The following is a 26,341-nucleotide window of genomic DNA, read 5'->3' on the forward strand; positions in this document are numbered from 1 at the left end:
GAATTTGTTCAGGAACCGTAAGTCCAGAATGGGTCGCATTGTCTCGTCTACCTTTGGTACCAGGAAGTACGTTGAGTATATTCCTGTGTTTCTTTCCTTGAGGGGTACCCGTTCTATGGCCTGCTTCCGCAGGAGTTCCTTTGCCTCCTCCTGAAGACACTGCAGCTGCTTGCTTGCTAGTGTTTTTCTTTTTGGTTTTCTGCTTGTTGGCCTCCCCTCCAACTCTATGTAGTATCCGAATTGGAAAATGTTGAGGATCCATTTGTCTGATGTGATTTCGCTCCACTCTCGGAGGTAAAATCTTAATCTTCCTCCCACTGGTGTCATGTGGTCGTAGGTGTCTAGTTTGTCTTGACCCATCTGTACGTGCTGCCCCCTGGGATCTTTTTTGTGGGCGGGCACACAGAGTTTTTTGAAGTCACTTAGAGGTGGGCTGCTGCCCCCCTCTTCTATTTTGTCCCCGTCCATTTCTCCCTCGAAAGGACTGGCCTCTTTGTTGGTACTGCCAGGACTGCTTCTGCTGACCATGCTGAGCCTGCGAGTCTGCCTGGTGCGTTTGCTGGAAAGCCTGGTGTGATGTACCTGGCTGGTTTCCGCCTCTCCCGCCGGGCCTCCGTGACGGGGTGCCCCTCTTGTTCCCTCTGAACTGCAATGCTCCCATGGATCTTGCTGTTTCGTTATCTTTTTTCAGTTAACTGAGCGTTTCATCAACTGTTGTTCCGAAAAGCGTGTTGCCGTTGAACGGTGTGTTCAGGATGCTGTGTTGCACCTCCGGTTTCAAACCTGAGATCCTGAGCCAGGCGTGCCTCCTTTCCGTGACACCCATCATCATGAGCCTGCTGGCTGTGTCTGCCCCATCCAGGGCCGTCTTAAGGCAAGAATTTGCCGCGTTTTTTCCCTCTTCAACCAGCTTTTTGGCCTTCTGCCTTGCATCCTGGGGCAGGTCCTTCACCAACTGCCCCAGCCCCTCCATGAACTGGTACATGTGCCTGTTTATCAGGGCGTTGGAATTAGCTATGCGCCAGTGGGTCGCGGCATTCCGTTCGATCCTTCTGCCCACCAGATCCATCCTTTTGCTCTCCTTATCCGGTGGCGGGCCCGAGGTAGTGGGTACGTTAGCCCTCCTCCTTGCTGTGGCCGTGATAATGGAGTCTGCGGAGACCGTGCCCTGAATGTAGGCCGGGTCCTTTGTGGAATGTTTGTACTTCTTCTCAGTTCTGGGAGTTACTGCCTTGCATGTTGCGGGCTCCCTGAATGCTTCCTTCCCCTGAGCCAAGACGCTTTCGAGCATTGGAAGGGATTGGCTCCTCGTTTGTGTTGGGAGCAATGTTTCTAGAAGGAAGTCTGCTTTCTGCTTCTCTTCGTCGAGCTTGAGCTTGAAAGCTGCTGCGGCAGATTGTATCACCGAGTTGTAGGCCCCGATGTCGTCCGGCGGCGAGGGCCTCGAGGGGTAAGTGTCGACCACCTCCTCCGGGCTGTCGGTGTCGACATCTATGTAATCTACCTCCTGTAGGTCAGAGGGTGCCGACTCTGTGTCCGTCCTGCTTTCCTCTTCCTCCCCATAGTTGTAACTATCGTAGGGATTCCCGTACTCCTCCTGGTCTTGTTCCTCGGCGACTTCGGCGATCTCATCTTCCTCCTCGACCGCCTCAACCACCGGTGGCTTGGTCTTGTGAGGGATAGTGAAGGCTTTCATCTTTGCGTCGAAATCTTTCTTCCGCTGCATGATGTTCTCCATTTCTGCCTCGAGGCGCCTTCTCTTCTTCTCAATCTCGGCCGCGTGTTCCGCGTCGGATGGGTCGGCCGTTCTTTTCGGCGGATGGCTCGTCGCCGTGCCTTTCGGTGTCGAAGTTTGACGTCGAACCGGATTTTGGGTCTCTGGTCGTCGTCGTCAGTTTTGGGTCTTTCTCCCTCGGCGTCGATCGATCCTTTTCGGGGACGATTTTCGACGTTTTCTGCTGATCAGCAGCTCTCGGCGCCGGGGACTCCTTCTCGGAGGATCCGCTGGGCCTGGGAGTAGTCGCGGCCGCCGCCTTTTTTGGCGTCGGCGCTTTCGGGGTCTTGCCCTCGATTTTTCTAGACTCAGTCTCTCCGGTTCTTGGGGGCCGAAGAGTCTCCTACCTTGTCAGAAGTCTTCGTGTAATCGGTCTCTACGACCGTGTAGCTGTCGTCTTCGGCGGCAGCGTTGTCTTCTTCCTCGGAGGACATCCCCAGCTCGTAGAGTGACGGAGTCGGGACCTTCCCCTGCAGGGTGGCGTGTGCTACCCTCTGCCTCTCTCTCACACGAAGGGTCTTCGGGGCGAAGGCGGAACAGGCGTTGCAGTCTCTGCATTCGTGGTTCACCGGTAGGCAAAGGTTGCATACCGGGTGCTGGTCCTTCTGCGCGTACTTGTGGTGGCAGTTACGGCAGAACTTGAACGGCGTGTTGTCCATCATCGAGCGTCCAGGGCCTCTCTGGTCGCGTGTTCGTCGACGGTCGTCGAGGATCTCGATGAAAAACGCCTTCTCCTTGCTGACCTTTCGTCGATGAAGTCCCCTGGAGTCTTCAGATGACTTCTCCTCGTCTTTTATGTATTTTCTTTCTTCTTTCTCCAAAAATGTCTGGAGCCCAAACGGGAACGATCCAGACCAGACCGCGGAAAAAAAGAATCTGAAGATGGCGCCCAAGAGTGGGAGCTTCCGCAGGAAGCATGCCGACGTCACCAAAAATACACCCAAGGGGGTGTGACGCCGACGCCCACCTGGGCTAAGAAAAAAAAAAAAAAAAAGACTACGAATCCGGACCCAACCACAAGACCGCGGAATAATGCACAGCATAGTGAATCCAGAAAGATTCACGCTGCAAAACCCTAGATATCGGTTCGCAGAATGGGGAGGATGGGTGGAGTGGTAACTAACTAAAGTTTCTTACAGATATATCGTTACAGAAGGTAAGTAACTTGTTCATCTGAAAGAAACACGTTAGTTAGATTCCTTACCTTAGAATAGATACCCCAGCAATACCAACCCCGGTGGTGGGCCTGCGAACCAAGATCACACCAGGAAGTCCTGGAGAACGGAAAAAAAGCCATCTCTCCGGACTTGGCTGTCCAGGCAGTAGCTGCCTGACAAATGTCCTGCAAAGGGACTCCCACCGACCCAGGGCAGTAGAAGCCGCCGTGGCAAGAGTGGAATGGGCACGCAGCCCCACAGGAGGCTCCTTTTTAGCCAAGGAGTAACAGACCTTGATGCACAAAACGTCCCACCGAGAGATGGTCCGTTTGTGCACCGCCCGTCCGTTCTTAGCACCCACGAAGCCAACAGAGTTGGTCGTCCACCAGGAACTGTTGTGTGTGGTTGAGGTAAAAGGAGAGCGCACGTTTTGGGTCCAGACGGAGGAGCCTCTCTTCCTTTTTCGAGGGATGCGGAAAGAAGGTGGGCAAGGTAATGGACTGAGTCCTTGAGTGTGTGAGACCATTTGCTGACTGAGTGTGTACATCAAATGCTTTACACTGTCCTCTGATACTGCATTAGTGCTCGACGAAGCTACCACTTTAGAGAGTAAGGTTCTATCTAACTTTAGCCTCTGCCAAACCTCTGTAGACCCTTGGACTCTATACACACACTGTACCTCACTTTGGTGCAGTATATATATAGAGCCAGTTTCTTACAGGATTCACCCGATCTGTTATTCTTTTGTCAAGCCTACAAAGGACCATATGTAAAATGGTTGATATCCATTTGCAGTGAATTAGGCACTTAAAGGAATGAGGAAGCCATTAAAATACTCCAAGTATTATTATTATTACCTGTGCGATTACTTAAAACCTTTACAGTATAAAACACATAAACGCCCCCCTCCCAACCATTTTCCCCCAGGAGCAACCCGGTATTCAGTTTTAAAATACTCCAAGTCAACACTTCCGCACATTTGGTATTTGCACTGTCCAGGTTCTTGTTTCATGCACGGCTGATAAGAAACAGGGGAAACTTAGAATCCACTTAGTACTTTTATGGTAATGTACAACTAGAGTTTATTAATTACACCAACAAATATTTTTATCCTGGATCTACGATTTTATGTACTTGCAGGCCCATGCATGAATTCAAATTTGTATTTTTTTGACTTGGTTTGTTTTATACTTTTTAGGTCCAGCCTGGGCAAGGCATGCGCTGCTCTGTGAGGCATGCTGTATTCAGGTTGGGGCTAGAAGCTCCGCCCATCCTTTCAATTGGCTCTGGTTACTGTCCTTTCTAAATTGTTGCTTTTCATTCATTAATAGGCTTCATAGCCTCTTTGGTACCGCCTTGTCCGCATTTGCAACCTACCATGAGGACTGGACTTTTTACTTGTGTTGTTACATGGTCTGCTTTATCTAGGCTGTGAGCACTATTTTCTTCAATTCTTTATTTAATTTAGCAGCGCGGGCAGCTTTAACTTTAGCTGCCGTCCAACAATACATTTTTTTTTGCAGTGAAAGCCCCCATACCAAGTTTTCACGTACATAGTGGCCGTGCCCCTTTCTTTAAAGCTGCTATCGTATTCAGGGTACAGCAAGTTGAGTCTAAAGAAAGGGGCATGCCCACCATTAAAGTGAAACAACGGCATGGGGCGCTTTTACCAACAACAAAAAAACATTTGTTTGTTAACAAATGTTTTTTGGGGATGAAAGTGCCCAATGACATGCTTCCACTTTAATGGTGGTAAGGTCCTTTCTTTAGATGATTTTCGCTGTAACCAGAGTATGACGAGTAGCGTCTAAAGAAAGGGGACGGCCACTAAGAAAGAGGTCTTGCGTTTGAGAGACTTTGAACTATTGACATTAGAAATGACAATGCCTTTTATATGTGTTAAATTTGAAAACACAAATAAAAGGCATTGTCATTTACAATGCCAATAGCTTAAACTTCTTAATTTAAGAATTCATCTCTCACCAAACTCCAACCTAATAGAAGGAGAACAAATCGACCAATCCAGAAACCCCCAAAAGGGAGCTGCAATGAATCGAATATGCATAAAACCAAATTGCTCCTAGCACAACAAGGAACAACAGTCGGGGGAGTCGAGAGACCACCAGTATGAAAGTCATCTCATGGAATGTGTATGTTCTAAAAACCACATTGCAAAACAGAGCCGCATTTTAATTTTTACAGTCTGGGGACCTGCTGTGTCTCCAAGAAACCTGGTTAATCGCTCCAGTGGTCATCCCAGGCTTTGTTCAATTCCAACAGCCAGCGAAAAAGTATAACATATTTGGTAGGCCATCTGGGGGCTTATCTATATATATATATATATATATATATATATATACACGAATTGGCTGCAACATAAAAGCTAAAACTGTGTTAGTCACAGACACGGTTCAAGCTATTTTCCTGCAGGGATTAAAACTGAATGGCCGCCCATTAACAATTTTCCTTTTGAATGTCTACTTTAACTGCAAAGACAAACCAAGACACTCCGAGATGAGAATCCTGGTAGACATACTTGGAGATTTGCTCAATAATCACTCAAATAGTGGGATCATACTGGCTGGGGACTTTAACACCCAGAACCTGGGGACAGCAAATGATGCCCTACTGCACAAGGATCGGGATGGGTTCTTACTAAATACATTTTCAAACCTGTACAGCTTGAGGCCAATACAAGATCCACTACTCACCAATTATGTCACGAATAATGCTTCAAAGGGGAATACCAAACCTCCAATTGACTACGTCTTCATGTGCAATCGCTTGCATGATCAAGCAGCAGCACTACAAAACCCAGTGCTGCAGACCAGTGACCATCTTCCATTAGCCACAGCTATCTTGCTGCAAACAGCAAGTCTCCCGTACATTCCCCTCTTAGGCAATTCCAATGGGGAGGAAATCCACGTACTTCTGAGAAGGCTAAAATGGAACAAAATAGACACAACTAGCCTGTCAAACTGGAAAAGTAATTGGTCCGCGCTTGGGAAAGATTTTGAAGCTGGCAATATAGCTGAGAACTGCACTAATTTGGCGCCAGAGCTGTATTGCCTTTTGTCAGGCAAAAGACCACACCATCAGCAAGTTCGTGAAGAAAGAGTGCTGCCAATTTCCACCAAGATGTGAAAAAATCACACAAAGCAAGCTAGCCTTGAGACAAGCCAACCGTGAACATAAGAGTGAGGGTAATGACAAATCACTTCAAAATCGGTTGCTAGCAAGAAAAGCTCACAGGAAAAACCTATGGGACCACAAAAGGCAACTGAAAGACTCGCAATGGCTGCATATTTTCAGCCTGCTGACGCCCAGTAGACGGGCAGAATTTTGGTCATATATCAACAGGTTGTCCGGTCATGGGCACGATCGGCGCAATGGGGTTGCCAGCCACACATGGGTCTCCTATGTGACCACATTGTACTGTTGTGCTCCAGATCATAGACCAGTACATCATCAAAGAGTTCCTAGTAATTCCAGTTCAATCAACTCTCAAATAAGGATTACGGAAGAACCATTTGAAACTTTTGAAGTAGGAAATCTGGTAACTCCAATATTAAAAAACATCAGAAAGGATGGGGCTCCGGGACCCAATGGCCTGCCTGGAAGCCTCTTCAAAGAAGATAGTGATTTTTGGGGAACCTTATTTACTCTGCTTTATCAGTTCTGTCTGGATAACTCAACGGTGCCAGAAGCCTGCAAAGGTTCCTTGCTTTAACCGATTCATAAATAGGGTGACACTGGAGGCCCAAACAATTATAGGTGGACAGCCCTTTTGGATATTGAGGCAAAAGGATATGCAAGCCTCCTCCTGCAAGATCTGCAAAACTGGGCTAATGATAATGAAATTCTTCCAGCATATCAGTCCGGCTTTAGGCCAGGTGTTGCGACACTAGACCACATTCTAGCCCTTGCCTACCTGGTAGAACAGTCTACTAAGGAAAAACAACCCCCACTCTTCGCATGCTTTGTGGATTACTCTGCAGCATTCGATGGCGTCAACAGGAATCTGCTGTGGAGGAAATTACAAGATTGGGGGATTCCGATTACCCCGTTGAAAGCAATTACTGCTATCTACACCGGAACTTGGGTACGAGTGAAAGTAACGACAAAATTCGGTGACCAAAAAAATCTACAGATCGTGGTCTAAAACAAGGGTGGGTATTGGCACCCTTGCTTTTTAATCTCTACACTGCAGACCTTGGCAAAACAATTTCCAAAGCCAATTTGCTACCTCTGAAAATTGGGTCTACCAGACTGTTTTTACTGCAGTATGCAGACGACATGGCGCTTATGGACCATACCAAAACACGTATGCAACGAATATTGGAAGCATTAAACATCTATAACAATGAAAATGACCTAAAAGTAAATGTAGGGTAAACAAAGGTAGTAATTTTTGGGAAGTATACGAACAAACAAAAAAAACAGTGGAGAATGGGTAACCTGAAAATAGAAGCAACAACTAAATACAATTACCTAGGGGTTTGGATCATGAGCAGTGGGAAGGCTGCAGCATGCACTGCATCCATTGAATCAAAAGCCAAGGCAGTGACGTATGCCCTCTGCAAACTGAATTCCAAACTAAGTAGTTCAACAACTGGACCCATCAGGAAGGTTATAAGAGGCAAATTACTCCCCTCGATTACATTCGGCCAACTAGCATTTCCCGCGACATATGGTCTGTATATGTCACCGTTTGAATTACGTACGTCGCACTTCACTGAAACCCTTGTTTTTAAAATATGGGATACGCACCTGCTTAGATGCCATGAAACTTCTTTTTAAGCTGGAGATCCCAATGGAACTAGTAAGATTAGCGAAATTTGCCCACAAGGTGAAAGAACTATTACACAATGACTCAGTCAAAGACTAGAGACAAACTGTAGTTTTAATCTTGCGGTCCCCCTTTTCTCTTAAATTAGCAATCATCAGAATGTTTTAAAGAAACAAATATGTCTTACATATTACTAACAGTTTCGTTAAATTAAATGATTAGGTTTTATTTATGCTCAAAAAGTGTCTGGACGGAGTGTTCTCCAACCAGCCTTTTTCTCTTTGTTAATAATTTTAATTAATTGCAACAATAAACAAATACAAATAGCTTAAATTTTAACAAATGTGAGACCTATTGCATTGCAAATGCTTGTTAACTTGCTGATGTGGATTTTAAATTTCTGCGGCTCTCATATTTCAATTTTTTTGTGTTTACATTTTTATTGTTTAAGAACAATGCAATGGCAAATCGTACATTTAACGTTCCAGCAATAGATATTAGCACAGTATATAGTAGCACATTCAGCGAGATTCAACTCATGTCCTGCCATCATAACATTGTTGTGACCATAGCCCCCCCCCTGCATGTATTTCTATTTTTAATGTGAATATCTTTTATGGCATATTGCCGAAATAAAGATTATTTCATTGGCCCCTCAACCAAAATAAACAGATAACAAAACCTGACATTTAGTGGAGCCATCATCTATGACTGCAAGGAAATCAGGAATACTGCAGCAGCCTACTGAGGAGGATTAAACGTTGCTGTTGACTGTCTGGAACAAGATCAACAATGAAGCATGGGAAACAGAACACTGCATGGGACTCAGCAGGCAAGGTACACTGCAAAATAATAGCTCGAAAGCGCAAGCAGATGTTATGCTTCTCCAACCCTGCTTGCTCAGCCATTCATAGAGGGGACGTGAAGGACCACCTCTCCACCCCAAACTCTTTTCTCTGAGGTAGTGCACAGTACATAGAGGCAAGAGGAAACCGGCAACACAGCAGCTGTTTCCACTCCAGTGTCTTGGCTGCCTAACTTGTTGGTGTATCCCCTGGAAAAAAGAAAGGTGGCGACTGCGCTTGGGCTAATGTGGACACCTTTTAGAGAAAACACCATGTAGGCACTCTAACAGAATGGAAACGCACCATAGTTTTTGGTCCTGGACATAGGATTTAGGTTACCACATAAGTGCTTTTTCTAAACAACCCCGCCTCCTATATTAGTGTCAACCTCTGAAGATATACTCTTGTCAACCACATCTTAAAACGAAGATCGCACTCACAGCATAATCAAATTTTAAAATAAAGACACTGAGATTTTAGCTTAGATTGTCTCCATGTGTAATCCGGAACCATAGAGAATGATTAAGTAGGAACATGTTGAAAGAGGAGCATGAGGGAGGATCAGCCTAGAGGATAGCCTGAGATGGACCCATCTTTTATGAGAGCATGAGACTGGTACCAACAAAGAAAAGTGTGAGGCAGGTACCAGCCCAGTAGCCTTTTATCATTTCTTTTTAAAGACTATCAAAGAATAGGAGATCCATACAGTCAGTAGGAGGGTCTGAATGGGAAGATCCTCTACCCTCAAATCTATTAAATTTAACTCTGAAGCTGCTCCTAGATCACTGCACTATTCCACACCCTAGCAACTAGACCCCATCCACCCACCCCATGATAAATATTCCAGAGAGACCCTCCCACAACTCCCCAAATTCTCCACTGCTATACCTTCTCAATGATCTTCTGAAGCTCCATTTGTAGAGGGTTAAGGCGCCGGTTATTCTCCTGCAGCTGCCTCTGGATGGCATATTTTTGTTTTTCTGTGGATTTCAACTGCTGCTCCATTTCGGCTAATCGCTTTTGTAGTGCCTGCATCTCAGAAGTCAGAGTCTTGTTTTCCTGCTCCACAGAGGTCACTCTAACTTGGGAATCCACTGTCAGGGGAAAAACGATTTTTAGTTTTGCAGACAATCAGGACAGGCGAGCAAGTGGTGGGGTGCAAAGAATGTGGGAGAGTGGTTAGAACAGAGAAAGTGCGTGACTAAGATTGGAAGAATAGGGGAGGGGTGGCTCACACAGGTGTCCCTCCCACTAGCTCCTGTTCACACCTTAAGTTGCTCACCTATTTTACATTCTAGTGAATGGATCTTGCTCTCCAACTGCAAGCGTCCATCTTCAGTGTGCTCCATCTTCTCCAGCATATTCCGAATGTTAAGAACTGTGCCATTGTAGGGAACAAGATCCCCTTGAGGGGCTGCAGAGCACGGCTTCACTGACATTTCTGTTCCCATGTTTAAGAGCCCAAGGTTTCCTGCAACTGGTGAGAACAAAAACAGTTACCTTCAGCCTACAATATTGGGCATTGTAAGAGTTTGCATTGCTTTATGCATTGGACTCTCAATTAATATCAGCATGTTCTAAAAGATAATACATTATCACCATGGTCAATAGATTTCTGTTATTTTTAATAAGTCTGCAGCAAAACGGAAATCAGTTGATCTTTTTTCGCTCACTGGTCTGGGGTTTCTTTGGTGCCTGAACAATTTCTAAACTCTTGGGACTCTGGTGAATAAAGCCACGAGTTGCTAAGCTATAGTATTCAAGACTAGTATCGAATTCTTGACTCCCCTCTAGGAAAGTTTTCTGAGATACACAGTTACTGCTGGGATAACAACCCATATGTCAGATGCTTAAAGTAGTGGATTCCAACCAATCTGCAGCTCGATTGAGGCTGTCCACTAATTAAGGCATAGTTGGGGCAATTTTATTGTTGGTTGCCCAAGATCATAGTTGTATCAATCAAGAGGTAATGAATATGCTACTTACCAGTATGCATCTGTTCTTGGCATGTAGGGCTGCTAACATTCATATCTTAGCATTAGATCGCCGCCTAGTGTTGGGCTCGGATGATTGCACATTGTTGTCCTGGAAGAGTCTTCGAAGTATCCTGAGATAGGTGGCTCCTCCCCTGGACTACAGTGCGCATGGGCATCGGCTCCATCCCCAGATTGTTTTTCGCCATTGTGGCAGAAGATGGAGTGAAAAGTGTAAAAGATGTCCATGCTAATGAATAAATACAATAGTATATCTGCAGCTGCGACAGGCACCGGGGAGGAGGGCGGGCGATATGAATGTTAGCAGCCCTACATGCCAAGAACAGATGCATACTGGTGAGTAGCATATTCAGTTCGAGGCATGTGGGCTGCTAAATTCATATCTTAGCATAGAATACATAGCAGTCCCTCCATCAGCGGCGGTTGCCCGTGCCAGCTGCAGAAACCTGAAAAAGTGTCTTGAGAACAGCCTGTCCTACAGCTGCTTGCTGCTTGGAATGCACATCAACACAGTAGTGTTTTGTGAAGGTATGTGGTGTGACCCACGTGGCTGCTCTGCAAATATCCTCTAAAGGAATGTTCCCTAGGAAAGCCATGGATGCCCCCAGTTTGCGTGTGGAGTGCGCTCTGGGGGGTATTGTTAAAGTGCGCTTGGCTTTTTGATAACATATCTGGATGCACTTAACAATCCACCTGGCTATCCCTGCTTTGGAAATTGGGTTGCCTTTGTGTTGGGGTGCGAAGGCAACAAAGAGTTGTTTTGTCTTTCTAAAGGGTTGTGTCCTGTCTATGTAGTACATCAACGCCCTCCGTACATCTAAGGTATGGAGCATTCTTTCCGCCACCGTTTGCGGGTTTTGAAAGAATGCTGGTAAGTCAATAGTTTGGTTTAGATGAAACTGTGACACCACCTTCGGAAGGAATTTGGGGTTAGTGCGTAGCACTACCCTATTTGAATGGATTTGAATGAATGGCTCTTGGATTGTGAGCGCCTGCAGCTCACTGACACGCCTCAGAGACGTAATAGCCACAAGGAAAGCTACTTTCCACGTAAGGAACTGGAGATCACACGAGTGCAGGGGCTCAAATGGCGGTCCCATCAGTCTGGTGAGAACGACATTGAGGTTCCACACCGGAGCTGGCGGTGTCCTTGGGGGAATGACTCGTTTCAGACCTTCAAGGAAGGCTTTAATGGCAGGCACCCTGAAGACAGAGAGGTGCTGCCTGTTCTGGAGATAAGCCGCTATGGCGGATAGATGTATCCGAATGGAAGTGTACGCTAGATTGCACTTGTAAAGATGCAACAGATAGCAGATGATGTTGGGGATAGATGCATCTAGCGGGTCGATGTCATTGGCCGTACAGTAAATGACAAAACGCTTCCACTTTGCAGCATAGCATGCTCTAGTAGTTGGTTTCCTCGCCTCCTTGATGATGTGCATGCACTCCGGAGGTAGGTCAAGGTATCCAAACTCTAGGACTTCAGGAGCCAGATCGCCAGGTTGAGCTGTTGTGGATCTGGATGCTGAATGTCTCCATGGTTCTGCGTCAAAAGACTGGGCGTGAGGCGCAGCCTTTGATGCGGCACCACTGAGAGTTCGAGGAACGTGGTGTACCAAGCTTGGCGCGCCCACGTTGGAGCAACCAGGATGAGAGTCATCTCGTGCTGCCTTAGCTTTCTTGCGACCAGCGGTATTAGAGGGGCTGGCGGAAAAGCGTACGCAAATTTGCCTGACCAGTTCATCCATATCGCATTCCCCTGCGACAGTGGGTGAGGGAACCTGGCGGCAAAGAGTTGGCATTTTGCGTTCTCTGCTGTGGCAAACAGGTCTATCTCCGGATGACCCCACTGCTGGAAGTACGGGTGGAGAACAGACGGGTGTATCTCCCACTCGTGCATTTGATGGCTGTATCTGCTGAGCAGATCCGCCATCTGATTGTCCTTTCCTGGGAGGTGTTCTGCCATGAGGAAAATGTTCCTCTGAATGGCCCACTTCCACATGCTCTGAGCCAGATGAGACAGCTGTGGCGAGTGGGTGCCTCCCTGCTTTTGGATGTAGTACATCGCGGTCATGTTGTCCGTCCGGACTAGCACGACTTTGTTGCACAGATGTACAATGAAGGACTTGAGCGCCATGAAGATTGCCATCAGTTCCAGATAGTTGATGTGCATCTTTTGTTGCTGCGTCGTCCATAGTCCCTGCACTGTGTAAGTGAGCACATGAGCTCCCCAACCCTGGAGAGACGCGTCCGTCGTCAGGATAATCTGCGGCACAGGCTCTTGGAACAGTCGGCCCTTGCAAAGGTTGTGTGGAGTCCACCAATGCAGAGAGTCGTATGCCCGACTGGTAACCAACACTAGGTCTGTCAATTGCCCACGAGCCTGTGTCCACTGATTCGCTAAGCACTCCTGGAGCGGGCGCATGTGTAGCCGTGCGTGAGGGACTATGAAGATGCAGGAGGCCATCATGCCTATCAACTGCATGAACACTCTCGCTGGAAGCGAGTGTTGCGGCCTGAACTTTAGGATCAGAGCCTGCATGCTGTCTATCCTGACCTGGTTTGGCTGAGCCATGGCCGTCAGGGTATTGATCGTCGCGCCTAGAAACTGCCGGACATGCGCCGGCTGAAGATGCGATTTTGGGTAGTTCAGGGAGAAACCCAGATCGTGAAGAAGGTGAATTGTAGTCGACATGTCTGCGGCGCACTGGTGCTCTGACTTGGCTTGCACGAGCCAGTCGTCTAGGTAGGGGTAGACATGGATGTTCTGCCTCCTGAGGTGCGCCGCTACTGTCGCCAGACACTTTGTGAACACCCTCGGGGCTGTTGTGACTCCGAAGGGTAGGACTTTGAACTGGTAGTGCCTGCCTTGAATAGTGAACCTGAGGTATTTCCTGTGTGACGGGTGTAGTGGAATGTGGCAATAAGCATCCTTGAGGTCTAAGGTTGCTAAGAAGTCTCCTTGGTTTAGCAAGGGAAGAATCTGTTGCAGTGTAAGCATGTGGAAATGTTCCGATAGTATGTACAGGTTGAGGGGACGTAGATCGAGAATGGGCCTGAGAGAACCGTCCTTCTTTGGAATAAGGAAGTACAGGGAATATACCCCTGTGCCTTCCTCCCCCACCGGCACGAGCTCGATTGCTCCCTTTTGCAGCATCACCACTACCTCCTGCTGCAATAAGAGCAAGTGCTCTGCGGACATAGGCCGTTGCCTTGGCGGGATGTTGGGTGGAGTGGACTTTAACTCTAGGCAATAACCATACTGGATTAGTTGTCGCACCCACCTGTCTGTGGTGATGTTTCTCCAGACGGGCAGGAACCGCTGCAGTCTCCCCCCGACAGGTGTTAGGTGGTCGGGGGGCAGTGACAGAGAGTCACTGTTTGTTGGGAGTAGAGGTGCGGGAGCTGTTGTTTCCTCTGCCGCGACCTCTGTTGCTGTTATTCCTGTAACCTCCCTTGTTCTGTTTAGTGAACGAGGATTGTGTCCCACCTTTCGTGAACTGGGATTGTTGACCCAATTGTCCTCTGGTGACTCCACGTGCACCTGAGCGACGAAAATTGCCGCCACAAAACTGCTGTGACTGTAGGGCCCCCATAGACTTAGCAGTGTCTGTGTCTTTCTTTATTTTCTCTAGGGTGGTGTCAACATCCGGACCAAACAGACTATCAGGATTGACTGGCTGATTAAGAATTGTCGTCTGAATATCCGGTTTAAACCCTGAGATGCGGAGCCACGCTTGTCGTCTCAGCATAACGCTAGTGTTGATAGCCCTAGCAGCTGTGTCCGCAGCATCAAGTGCACACTTGATGGCTGCGTTTGAGATTAGCTTCCCTTCCTCGATAAGCATTTTTGTGCCCTCTTGGAACTGTGGAGGCAGGTGTTGTACGATCTGTTCTAGGGTGTCATAGTGCGCCCTATCATAACGCGCCAAGAGCGCCTGTGTATTGGCAATGCGCCAGAAGTTTGATGCCTGTGCAGCTACTCGTTTGCCCCCTGCCTCTAGCACTTTGGATTCCTTATCCGGGGGAGGAGCTTCACCCGTAGTCTGGGAGTTGGCACGTTTCCTGGCATTGGCGACCACAAGAGAGTCCAATGGCAATTGTCCCCGAATGTATGCGGGGTCCGCAGGTGCAGGTCTGTACTTTTTTTCAATGCGAGGGTTGACCACTCTCGCTCTCGTAGGCTCCTTAAATATGTCCCCAGCATGCTTGAGGACTCCTTTAAGCATAGGCAGTGTCTTTACTGTCCTTTCAGAGACCGAAAAAGTGTCGAAAAGGAAGTCTTCCTCCACAGGGTCGGCATGCATGTCCACATCGTGATTGGCTGCCGCCCTTTCGAGTAGGGCATGAAAACCAGCTGAATCCTCAGTCGGGGATGTCCGTGCATTAAAAGGCTGCGGGTCCTGCCCCGCACCTTGGGTGTTCTGGTCACCAGTGTCATCAAATGAATCCGGTTGCACATCAGGTTCATTGATTGGGAAATTGTACTGGTCGTCCTCATCATACCCCTCACCCTCAGAGTGGTCTGGGGAGGGAGTAGGGCTCCGTCTCGGAGGAGGCTGGATTGGTTCCGTGAGGCCTGAGGCGTCAAGGGGCACCCTTTTCTTCTTTAGTGGAATGACATAGGGGTCCACTGGCTCCGAAGTTATTTTCCTCTTATAGAGGGTCAGTTTGCCTGTGTCAGCGTCGATGAAATGCGCCGAATCGTCCTCGGATTCGAGCACCTGACGTGGAAGTGGGCCAGTCGGTGAAGAAACCACCTGTTTCGGTGCCGATTTGGTTGAAAATGCCTTGGGCGCCTCCTTCGGCGGCAAAATAAAGAGAAGTTTCCCAGACGGCTTCTCTGGAGTGTCTTTCCGCGGCTGCGTTGATGGTATCGGAGCCGACGGGGCAAAGGCCTTTTCCCTGATCCTCTTCAGTGAGTCGGCAATGGGGGACGGCACACTCACAGTTTGTGTCGGCGCCGACGAGGATGGTCTGATTTTCCCCTCGGATCCGACGTCCTTGTGGGCCTTGTGCGTCTTGGGCGCGGATCCCGTCTGTACCGCCTCCGATTCCTGCGTTCGGGGCACAGACTTCTTTCCGTGTGCCTGCGTAGCCTCCTTGGAGCCGACTTTGGCGGGTTTTGACGGCGTCGGAGCCGCTGTCCCGTGCCGACCATCTTTCTTGGAGGACCCCTCCTCTGGCGTCGGTTTCGATTTCGCAGCATCGGAATCGACGGACTTCCTCGACTTCTGCGGACCGGAGGTCGACGGAGTCGATGGGGTAGCAGGCGCCGTCGGTTTCACCGGCACGGCAGCCATCTTAGGGACACTCGAGTCCTTAACTTTCAGTTTCGATTTCGGGTCGGCCATTTTAGGTGTTGTCGATCCCGATGGTTTCGGTTTCGAAACAGTTTGCCCAGCAAGTAAGTCCGTGGCCGGGCCCGAAGGCGGGGCTGTGGCTTGCGGCAACGGGTCTTGGGTAAGGCCGACAGGCGATCCCGTGTCCCGGTCGGTATCCTCGTAACCTTCGGGGCAGAGCTCGTCCGCTGAGCTATCCGCCGCGGCCCCATAAATCTCATCGTCGTCTCCTACCTCGTCGACGTATTCAAGGCCTGGACCCGCGACTCCGTCGTCGTCTCCCGGATCCGCCTCGACCTCCGTCCCGGGTGGGGAGATTTGGAGATGATGACCCTGGTCCTCTTCGTCTTGGTCGCCGAAGATGTTCTCCGGATCCGGTGCCGCTTGTTTAGCTTCCATGCGCACCGCGCGCCGAAGCTTGAGAGTCTTTTTCGATCGGAACTGTGCACAGGCCTTGCACTTTCCGTCGTCGTGGTCAGGCGAAAGGCATTTGTTACACACGGGGTGTAGATCGATGTGTGGGTACTTGGACCCACAGAGCGGGCAGTACTTAAACGGGCTCCGCTCCATGTCCGAAAAGGCTTGCAGTCGTGTCGCGATGAGAAGGCCTCAAAGTTCCGAGAGCGAAGAAAACTCCGCTTATTCCGGCTCCAAGAGACGGAAGACTCGAGACCGTGCGCAGACAATACCGACGCAAGAAAATCGAGGCCTTTTGGCCGCTAAAAGTTAGTTTTACTTGGTTCCGACAGTAAGACGTCGAGACCACATCCGAACCCAATGGCGGAAAAAAACAATCTGGGGATGGAGCCGATGCCCATGCGCACTGTAGTCCAGGGGAGGAGCCACCTATCTCAGGATACTTCGAAGACTCTTCCAGGACAACAATGTGCAATCATCCGAGCCCAACACTAGGCGGCGATCTAATGCTAAGATATGAATTTAGCAGCCCACATGCCTCGAACACGTTATGTACTTTTAACAATCAATCTTTCACTAGATTCACAATTTTAGAATACATCCCAATGGGCAGACATGACCTTGCAAAGACATTAAAAAGCCTACCTCTCCCTTTCTTTTGTGCCTGCGTTTCCCATCTTGAATCTCCCTACCATACACTTCTTCACATTTGCTCAGGTGTTCGCATCTACCTCATGTCAATGTCCCTTGGCCAACTCGCAGGGTCTTCCTGTGTCTGTCTCCTATTAAGTTTGTGTGTTTCACAGTCTCTATTCTCCCACTCCTCCTTCTCCCTATTAACTCTGTGTGAGAAGTTGGCCTGATGTGCAGTGCTCACTATTCTAGTGATCACTATATATCAGTCCAAACAACCCTTATTGATGATTGGTTGTAAGTCAACCTTATAGACCAGCTATCCTAGTAGCATGGATACGAGCAGTCTAAGGCTAAGACTCTAGAGGGCGTGTTAAGCCAGCTGTTTTACCATCACATTACCCCTTGAACACCCAGTGAAAGGACGCCACACAAGTGTTATGAAAATAAACAATGTATTTATTAGAATCACAACAACCCTGTACTCTTTATGAGGACAGGGTGCTAAGCACACAACAAAACTCTTACGAAAATACTTTTAAGTTAGCACGTTACACAAATGCCCGAGGGGCACGAAAAACCATATACGCTAAAAGTGGAATGCGAATTACTAGCAGGTAAGTAACGATTCTCAGAGGCTTTGGGATCGCTAGGACTGGACTACTGAACCTTTAGATTACTAGCAGGAGGCCTAGGGAACTCGGGTGCAGAGTGTGCACTCTCACGCGGGATGCGGGACAAAGTCTATGGAAGCTAGAATTCACAAAGTTAGTGTTCACGGGCGAACCCGACCTGGTGGGAAGAAAACGACAGTGGATCCTGACCCTAGGATAGTGAGGCTATGCTGGGACACCGAAGTGCCGAAGTTACCTAGCCCAGGGGCTGCAGCTGCATAGGTCTGAAAAGACGTCGGGGATCTCGTTGCCGGACCAGGAGCCTGGAAGGAAGAAGTTGCTGGCAGGCGACCAGTGAAGGAAAGTTCGATGGATCCAAGCCTGGATCAAGGAAGAAGAAAACCTGAAAGCAGAGGGGACCAAGTTCTTGAATCACTAGCCAGTGATTAAGTGGGCACCAGGATGGCACCGGGCGAAGTCACCGCAGTCAGGTGAGTGGGCACTGCTGGGCTCTGCAGTCTCTCGGACCAGGAGGCGTTGTCGGCGACCAGGATGGAGGTGCGAGCTGTCCCACGAAGGTTGAAGTCGTCGGCGTCGAAGTTACCCAGGAGTGGGCAACAAGCCTTGGCTAATTCAAGCCCACGCGGTGGACTCAAAATGGCGTCTTGAGTGGACCAGGAGGGTCCAGGGTGCTCCTCTTCGGGAAGGGAGCAAGGGCCAGTCTGGAGCAACCAGACCAGCAGCAGAACTGTCGTCGGGCGTCGTCAGGAAGGCCACAAGCCAACGGGCTAGCAGCCAAACAACGCGGTGAGCAGCGGAAAGCAGAAGGGCCCCACGCAGATCGTGGAGATGCTGGGGGGCTGCACTTCGGAGCTGGAGCTGCTCAGAGTCGGGGCTTCTCGGACCCCAAAGCACTCACCAGTAGATTACTCGGCGGGCTTGCTGGAAAGAAGTCGTGCAGTCTTGCAGATGGCCGGTCCCTTGAGGTCTCGTCGCACCCACGGTTCTCAGCTGGGCTGTAGAGGTGGGTAGAGGTCAGAGGTGCCAGGGAAGCCGGTTCTCGTCGAGCTGGGCAGTCGGATTCCGGAGGAAGGACTTACAGCAGACCGCAGTGTTCTTAGATGGTGCCTGCGGATGCAGGGTGACTACTCCTTAGTCACAAGGGAGAAATCTTAGGAAGAAGTCTTGAGTTCCTTTCGCAGAAAGTAGTTTCAGGATTCAAAGATGATCTGATTTGGAAGGGGGCCAGTCTCTACCTTTATCCTGTAAAAAGGGGCTGGCACGCGACTAAGTCCTGCCCTATGGGTGGGACTAGGAGGGGGGTGGTTACACCCACTTCCTTGGCGGGCTTTTCCCCAGCACAGGGTCTGGAGTGACCCTGGAACTGGTTCAAGCCGGCCTATGCATAGTGAGCACCGGGGTGCTACTTGCAGTCACCTTCCTCTAAAGCCCTGCCTACCTACAATACACAAAACCCTGTCTGGGACGGTGCTGGCACCGCCCCTGGCAGGAAACCCTTTGTCCTTATCTCCTGCTCTGGGAGGACTCCCAGCAGCAGGAGGGCAGACTTGTGTCTCGGTGGCAGCATCCATTTTGTGGATGCTAAGGCTCTGTCTGACTTTTAACCGGGTTATAGGTTACAGGCATGTCGTGTCCCTCTAGAAGGGTGGAATGCTAACCCCGTCGCCAGAATTGGCGAGGGGTTAGTATTCCAATTCGTATGACACCTTACTCGACATGTTTTGATAAAGCGATACCAGAGTTGGCACATAACCGCGAGGATTATAATGCACTTAAGAGTATATGGTATGCGATATCATGGAAACGGCTAAGGGATGGATCCCGAAAGCCGCAGACAGGCTCAGCTCATGCTAGAGCACCATCTCACACGATTCCAAGCACTCTGCCTTCAGGATTGTTAAGGCCTGCTATAGGAGTGACTGATAGGGGATCTGTGTGTCCATTTTTAGGGTTAGATATAGGTATACTATATCTAAAGCAAAGGGTGAGTACACCACCTTGCCCCAGCTGTCGTGCAGCCAGTTGTGTCAGTTTTAGTTAGTCAATCCAGGGGTGGCATAATACATGCTTCAGCCCCTGGGAGACTTCTGGGTGCACCTCAGCCCTGGGTACAGGGACTTGGAGAGGGCCCAGTGCCAATTCAGTACCTAAGTACAATTTGGATAGAGAGAACAGCTAGGCTGTGGGTCTGATTAGCAGGCCCACAGCCAGGGAAAGTCGTAAACCAGTGCAGCAAAAAGCAAAAATCTGGGTGATCATAGGATTGCAGACCCTACTCTCCTACATGACCCCCCCCCAAACTTTGGGACAATAAACTAACCTTGACCAGGTGAGTCTTCTTGCTCTAAGTGGAAATACCTGGAGAGCCCATCAGCATTGCTGTGATCAGTCCCAGGTCTATGCTCCACTGTAAAATCCATCCCCTGTAGGGAAATGGACCACCTAAGCAGTTTGGGGTTTTCACCCTTCATCTGATTTAGCCACAAGAGGGGCTTATGGTCTGTCTGAATGGTGAAGTGAGTGCCAAACAAGTAGGCCCTCAGCTTCTTCAGGGCCCAGACCACAGCAAAGGCCTCCCTCTCAATAGCTGACCAATTTTTCTCTCTGGGTGTCAGCCTCCTACTAATGAAAGCAATAGGCTGATCATTACCATCAAAATTCAGTTGAGACAGAACAGCTCCCACACCCAACTCAGAAGCATCTGTTTGGACAATGAATGGCTTGGAGTAATCTGGACTCTTGAGGATAGGTGCTGTGCACATGGCCTGCTTTAGGTCATTGAATGCTTTCTGACAGCTTGCTGTCCACTGAACTTTCTTTGGCATCTTCTTGCTTGTCAGGTCATTAAGGGGGGTCACTATGGACCCATAATTTCTGACAAACTTCCTATAGTACCCAGTCAGGCCCAAGAAAGCTCGAACCTGAGTCTGGGTGATTGGAGGAGTCCAGTCCTTGATGGCCTGTATCTTACTCTCCAGTGGCTGAACCTGGCCTCCACCTACAAGGTGGCCCAGGTATACAACCTGTGACTGCCCTATCTGGCACTTTGTGGCCTTGATAGTGAGGCCTGCCTTTTGCAGGGCCTCTAACACTTTCCTCAGGTGGACCAGGTGATCCTCCCAGGTGGAGCTAAAGACAGCAATATCGTCCAGATATGCTGCACAGAAGTCATCCAGCCCAGTGAGGACTTGATTCACCAACCTTTGGAAGGTGGCAGGTGCATTTTTCAGTCCAAAGGGCATTACCACAAATTGATAATGCCCTCCAGGGGTAGAAAATGCTGTCTTAGGTTTGGCTTCCTCAGCTAACCTGATTTGCCAATACCCAGCTGTCAAATCAAATGTGCTTAAGAAGTTGGCAGAAGCCAATCTATCTATAAGCTCATCTGCTCTTGGTATTGGGTGGGCATCAGTCTTAGTGACTGCATTGAGGCCTCTGTAGTCTACGCAAAACCTCATCTCTCTCTTACCACCCTGGGTGTGAGGCTTTGGCACTAGAACTACTGGGCTAGCCCAAGGGCTATCTGAGGGCTCAATGACTCCCAGTTCCAACATTTTCTGCACTTCAGTTTTGATGCAGTCTCTAACATGATCAGGCTGTCTGTAGATTTTACTCTTGACAGGCAGACTGTCTCCAGTGTCAACATCATGGGTACACCAATCAGTTTGGCTGGGTGTCAGAGAGAACATATGTCGAAAGGATTGCAGAACTTGCCTGCAATCCTGTTGCTGATGTTCAGTGAGGCTGCCACAAAAGACAACACCATCAACTGACCCATCATCAGGATTCTGAGTGAGCAGGTCTGGGAGAGGGTCACTCTCTTCCTCCTGTCCCTCATCTGTGGCCATGAGCAAGCTCATGTCCTTCCTGTCAACATATGCCTTGAGCCTGTTAACATGGAGCACTCTGAGAGGGCTCCTGGGAGTTCCAAGGTCCACCAAGTAGGTAACCTCTCCCTTTTGCTCAATGATGGTGTGGGGCCCAGACCATTTGTCTTTCAGAGCTGCTGGGGCCACTGGCTCCAGCACCCACACCTTCTGTCCTGGCTGGTACACAGTCAGTACAGCCTTTTGGTCATGCCAAGCTTTTTGAAGTTCCTGGCTGGCCTCAAGGTTTTTAGATGCCTTTTCCATATACTCAGCCATCCTGGAGCGGAGACCAAGTACATAGTCCACTATGTTGGTTGCAGGCTTTTTGAGAGGTCTCTCCCATCCTTCCTTCACCAAACACAGGGGTCCCCTTACAGGATGCCCATACAGAAGCTCAAAAGGGCTGTAGCCAACCCCCTTCTGTGGGACCTCTCTGTAAGCAAACAAGAGGCAGGGGATCAGGACATCCCATCTTCTCCTAAGAGGTTCAGGTAGTCCATGAATCATCCCTTTCAGGGTCCTGTTGAATCTCTCAACAAGCCCATTGCATTGTGGATGATAGGGTGTGGTGAACTTGTAGTTCACACCACACTCTTTCCACATGGCAGTCAGATATCCTGACATGAAGTTTGTACCTCTGTCAGAAACGACCTCCTTAGGGAAACCCACTCTGGAGAACACTCCAACTAGGGCTCTTGCCACTACAGGGGCTGTAGTGGTCCTAAGGGGAATAGCCTCAGGATACCTGGTGGCATGGTCCACCACCACCAGTATAAACTTGTGTCCTGATGCTGTCTGGGGTTCCATTGGACCAACAATGTCAATCCCCACTCTTTCAAAGGGAACCCCCACCACAGGTAGTGGTATGAGGGGGGCCTTTGTTGTGCCACCTGACTTACCACTGGCTTGGCAAGTGACACATGAGCGACAAAACTCCTTGGTATTCTCATTCATATGGGGCCAGTGAAAGTGTGAGACAAGCCTGTCCCAAGTCTTTGTCTGACCTAAATGACCTGCAAGGGGAATCTCATGGGCCAAGGTGAGAAGGAAACCTCTCAGAGACAAGGGGATGACCAGCCTCCTGGTTGCACCAGGCTTGGGGTCTCTTGACTCAGAGTACAGGAGTCCATCTTCCCAGTATACCCTGTGGGCACCTGTGGCATTCCCTGCAGCCTCAGCAGCAGCCTGCTGTCTGAGGGGTTCAAGGGAAGGGCAGCTCAACTGTTCCTTCCCCAGGTCTGCTCTGGAGGGTCCCCCTGAGCCCAGAAACTCAACTTGATCAAGTTCAAGCTCTTTAGGCTCAGTTTCCCTCAGCTCTTCTAGATCAGCCTCCTCAGAGACTTGATCCTCAACCTGGGGCAAGGGGGAAGGCAAAGCCTTACCCTTACTGCTCTTCTTCTTGGAAGGTGTCTGGTCCATAATTTCAGGATCCAGCACCTGTTCAGTGGGGCATTTTCTGGCCTGTGACCTAGTCACAGCGAGCACATGTGCTGGCAAGCCTAACATCTCCATGTGAGTCCTCTGCTCCACTTCTGACCATTGTGATGACTCCAAATCATTGCCCAACAAACAATCAACTGGGAGGTCTGAACTGACTACAACTTTCTTTTGTCCCTTCACTCCACCCCAGGAGAAAGCCACAATTGCCACACTATGACTAGTAGTGACATTGCTGGCATTGGTCACCAGGAAATCAGTACCTGGCATGATCTGTCCAGGGTCCACAAAGTTAGGTGTCACCATGGTGACACTGGCACAAGTGTCCCTATAGGCCTGAGCCATTTTGCCATTAATCAAAGGTGTCTGCCTGTATTTGCCCAAAGTATTGGGACTTATTTCAGGGGACATATCCATATCCCCTGTACAGACAAGGACAGCCTGAGTGAGTGTGCCAACTAAGTTGTCAGACCCCTCAGTACCCAAGGTTAACCCAACTAATGCCTTGGGAGTGACACTACCACTACTGACTGTACTAGGGGGTGCAGTTGCTTTAGGAGCTGTAGTGGCAGGAGTTTGTCCTCCTCCTCTTTTGGTGCACTCACTAAACCAGTGAGATTTACTTTTGCAGTACTGGCACCACCTTTTTGACTGGCCTTCTTGAGTCTTCTTCTTCTGGGAAGCCTGACCCCCACCCTCTTTGGTTTGTTGGGGACCTGGTGAAGACTTCTGGTCATTTTGCTCATTCTTAACATTACCCTTCTGGTCTGCTTTCTTCTGACCACCCTGGTTCTGGTTCTGCTTGATCCTTGTCCTGACCCATTTGTCTGCCTTCTTTCCCAATTCTTGGGGAGAGGTCAGATCTGAATCAACAAGGTGCTGGTGCAGCAACTGGTTCTGACAATTGTTCAAAATTTGTTCTCTCATCATTAGATTATACAATCCTGTGTAATCTGTAACCTTGCTACCCAGCAACCAGCCCTCCAAAGCCTTAGTGGCACTATCCACAAAATCAGACCAGTCCTGAGACTGAGTTTTCTGGGTGTCTCTGAACAGCAACCTGTACTGCTCAGTGGTTAAACCAAACCCATCAACCAGTGTATTCTTCAGGACCTGGTAATTGTTAGCATCCTCCACTCTTGTAGTGAGGAGCTTATCTCTACCTTTACCATCAAAGGAGAGCCACAGTATAGCTGCCCACTGACTCTGGGGAATGTTCTGCACAGTGCAGGCCCTCTCCAGAGCAGCCATCCATTTCTGGATATCATCCCCTTGCTTAAAGGGGGGCACTATTTTAGTCAGGTGTTTAGTATCTAAACCCTTCTCTCTATCTCTTGGGAGATTGCTGCCACCAGTGGGAGCTAGCCCACTCATCTGCTGCTCTCTTGCCAGGGCAAGCTTCTCTTTGGCCAGGGCAATTTCTTCCCTTTCAATCCTCAGTTCAGCTTGTCTCATCCTAGCTTCATGCTCCTTTCTCTGAGGGGAAGTAAATCTCCTCTGTGGAGGATTCCTTCTCCCCTGAGAAGAGGCATTAGAGTGCAGAGATCTATTGGAGTCCCTAGAAAGAGATCTATCTCTCCTAACTCCAAGGTTAGGCCCACTTCGGGTTAGTACTGGGGGGCCCCCAGATCCTAGCCCAAGTAAGTCTAAGTTGGTCCTAGTTAGCCTTCTGACTACCTCAAGACCTTTGTCTACCTCATCCCCAGAGAGTACCTCCTGATCCTCCTCCTCAACTGCTGAATCAGTGTTGGGGAGGTCTGGATCCCCAGAGGTTCCCTCTAAGGCTGGCATGCTCTCATGTAACAGAGAGCTTTCTGGCATCATATGTCTCTAAGAGACCTATCAGAAAGGGAATGGTGGGGTTAGACCCCTGCTTCAGTTTCCTGGAGACACAGAGTTGCCTCATCTCCTGAAAATTGAGAGCTGCATATCTTGAAGTGACCTGTGGAGGGTCAACACTGACCAGGGGAGTCTCAGTAGAGTCCCCCTGAGTCGACATGCTTTTCTAGTGAGGTGTAAGTGGTGCACTTACCTACACTATATGTTTGCCTACTGATCCCTTGCTAGAGTTGTAGTTTAGGGTGTGCTAGGCCCTAGGAGCTACAACAGCTGGTTCAGTAGAACTCAGAGTATTCTAAGCTAAGTTATATGTACCTTTAGTACTTATGTGATCTTTCACAAGATATTCTTAGGGCATGTGTGGTAAAACAACAGCAAGCTCAAATCCCACCGCTGCCACCAATGTGAGAAGTTGGCCTGATGTGCAGTGCTCACTATTCTAGTGATCACTATATATCAGTCCAAACAACCCTTATTGATGATTGGTTGTAAGTCAACCTTATAGACCAGCTATCCTAGTAGCATGGATACGAGCAGTCTAAGGCTAAGACTCTAGAGGGCGTGTTAAGCCAGCTGTTTTACCATCACATTACCCCTTGAACACCCAGTGAAAGGACGCCACACAAGTGTTATGAAAATAAACAATGTATTTATTAGAATCACAACAACCCTGTACTCTTTATGAGGACAGGGTGCTAAGCACACAACAAAACTCTTACGAAAATACTTAAGTTAGCACGTTACACAAATGCCCGAGGGGCACGAAAAACCATATACGCTAAAAGTGGAATGCGAATTACTAGCAGGTAAGTAACGATTCTCAGAGGCTTTGGGATCGCTAGGACTGGACTACTGAACCTTTAGATTACTAGCAGGAGGCCTAGGGAACTCGGGTGCAGAGTGTGCACTCTCACGCGGGATGCGGGACAAAGTCTATGGAAGCTAGAATTCACAAAGTTAGTGTTCACGGGCGAACCCGACCTGGTGGGAAGAAAACGACAGTGGATCCTGATCCTAGGATAGTGAGGCTATGCTGGGACACCGAAGTGCCGAAGTTACCTAGCCCAGGGGCTGCAGCTGCATAGGTCTGAAAAGACGTCGGGGATCTCGTTGCCGGACCAGGAGCCTGGAAGGAAGAAGTTGCTGGCAGGCGACCAGTGAAGGAAAGTTCGATGGATCCAAGCCTGGATCAAGGAAGAAGAAAACCTGAAAGCAGAGGGGACCAAGTTCTTGAATCACTAGCCAGTGATTAAGTGGGCACCAGGATGGCACCGGGCGAAGTCACCGCAGTCAGGTGAGTGGGCACTGCTGGGCTCTGCAGTCTCTCGGACCAGGAGGCGTTGTCGGCGACCAGGATGGAGGTGCGAGCTGTCCCACGAAGGTTGAAGTCGTCGGCGTCGAAGTTACCCAGGAGTGGGCAACAAGCCTTGGCTAATTCAAGCCCACGCGGTGGACTCAAAATGGCGTCTTGAGTGGACCAGGAGGGTCCAGGGTGCTCCTCTTCGGGAAGGGAGCAAGGGCCAGTCTGGAGCAACCAGACCAGCAGCAGAACTGTCGTCGGGCGTCGTCAGGAAGGCCACAAGCCAACGGGCTAGCAGCCAAACAACGCG

At 49.3% G+C, this 26,341-nt stretch overlaps 1 protein-coding gene across 5 annotated transcripts in view; it reads right to left on the bottom strand.

The window, feature by feature from the left end:
* CCAR2 (cell cycle and apoptosis regulator 2) overlaps positions 1 to 26,341 on the bottom strand; it is a 399,374-nt gene that overhangs the window by 77,942 nt on the left and 295,091 nt on the right. For all 5 annotated transcript variants that reach the window (XM_078666278.1, XM_078666280.1, XM_078666281.1 and 2 more), the window contains 2 exons: positions 9,848 to 10,042; positions 9,454 to 9,659 (listed from right to left, as the gene is read on the bottom strand). In XM_078666278.1, the coding sequence (XP_078522404.1) occupies positions 9,454 to 9,659; positions 9,848 to 10,042 (401 nt within the window). The remainder of the gene's footprint in view (positions 1 to 9,453; positions 9,660 to 9,847; positions 10,043 to 26,341) is intronic.

Source organism: Lissotriton helveticus, chromosome 11 (assembly GCF_964261635.1).
Source record: "Lissotriton helveticus chromosome 11, aLisHel1.1, whole genome shotgun sequence".
Taxonomy (NCBI): domain Eukaryota; kingdom Metazoa; phylum Chordata; class Amphibia; order Caudata; family Salamandridae; genus Lissotriton; species Lissotriton helveticus.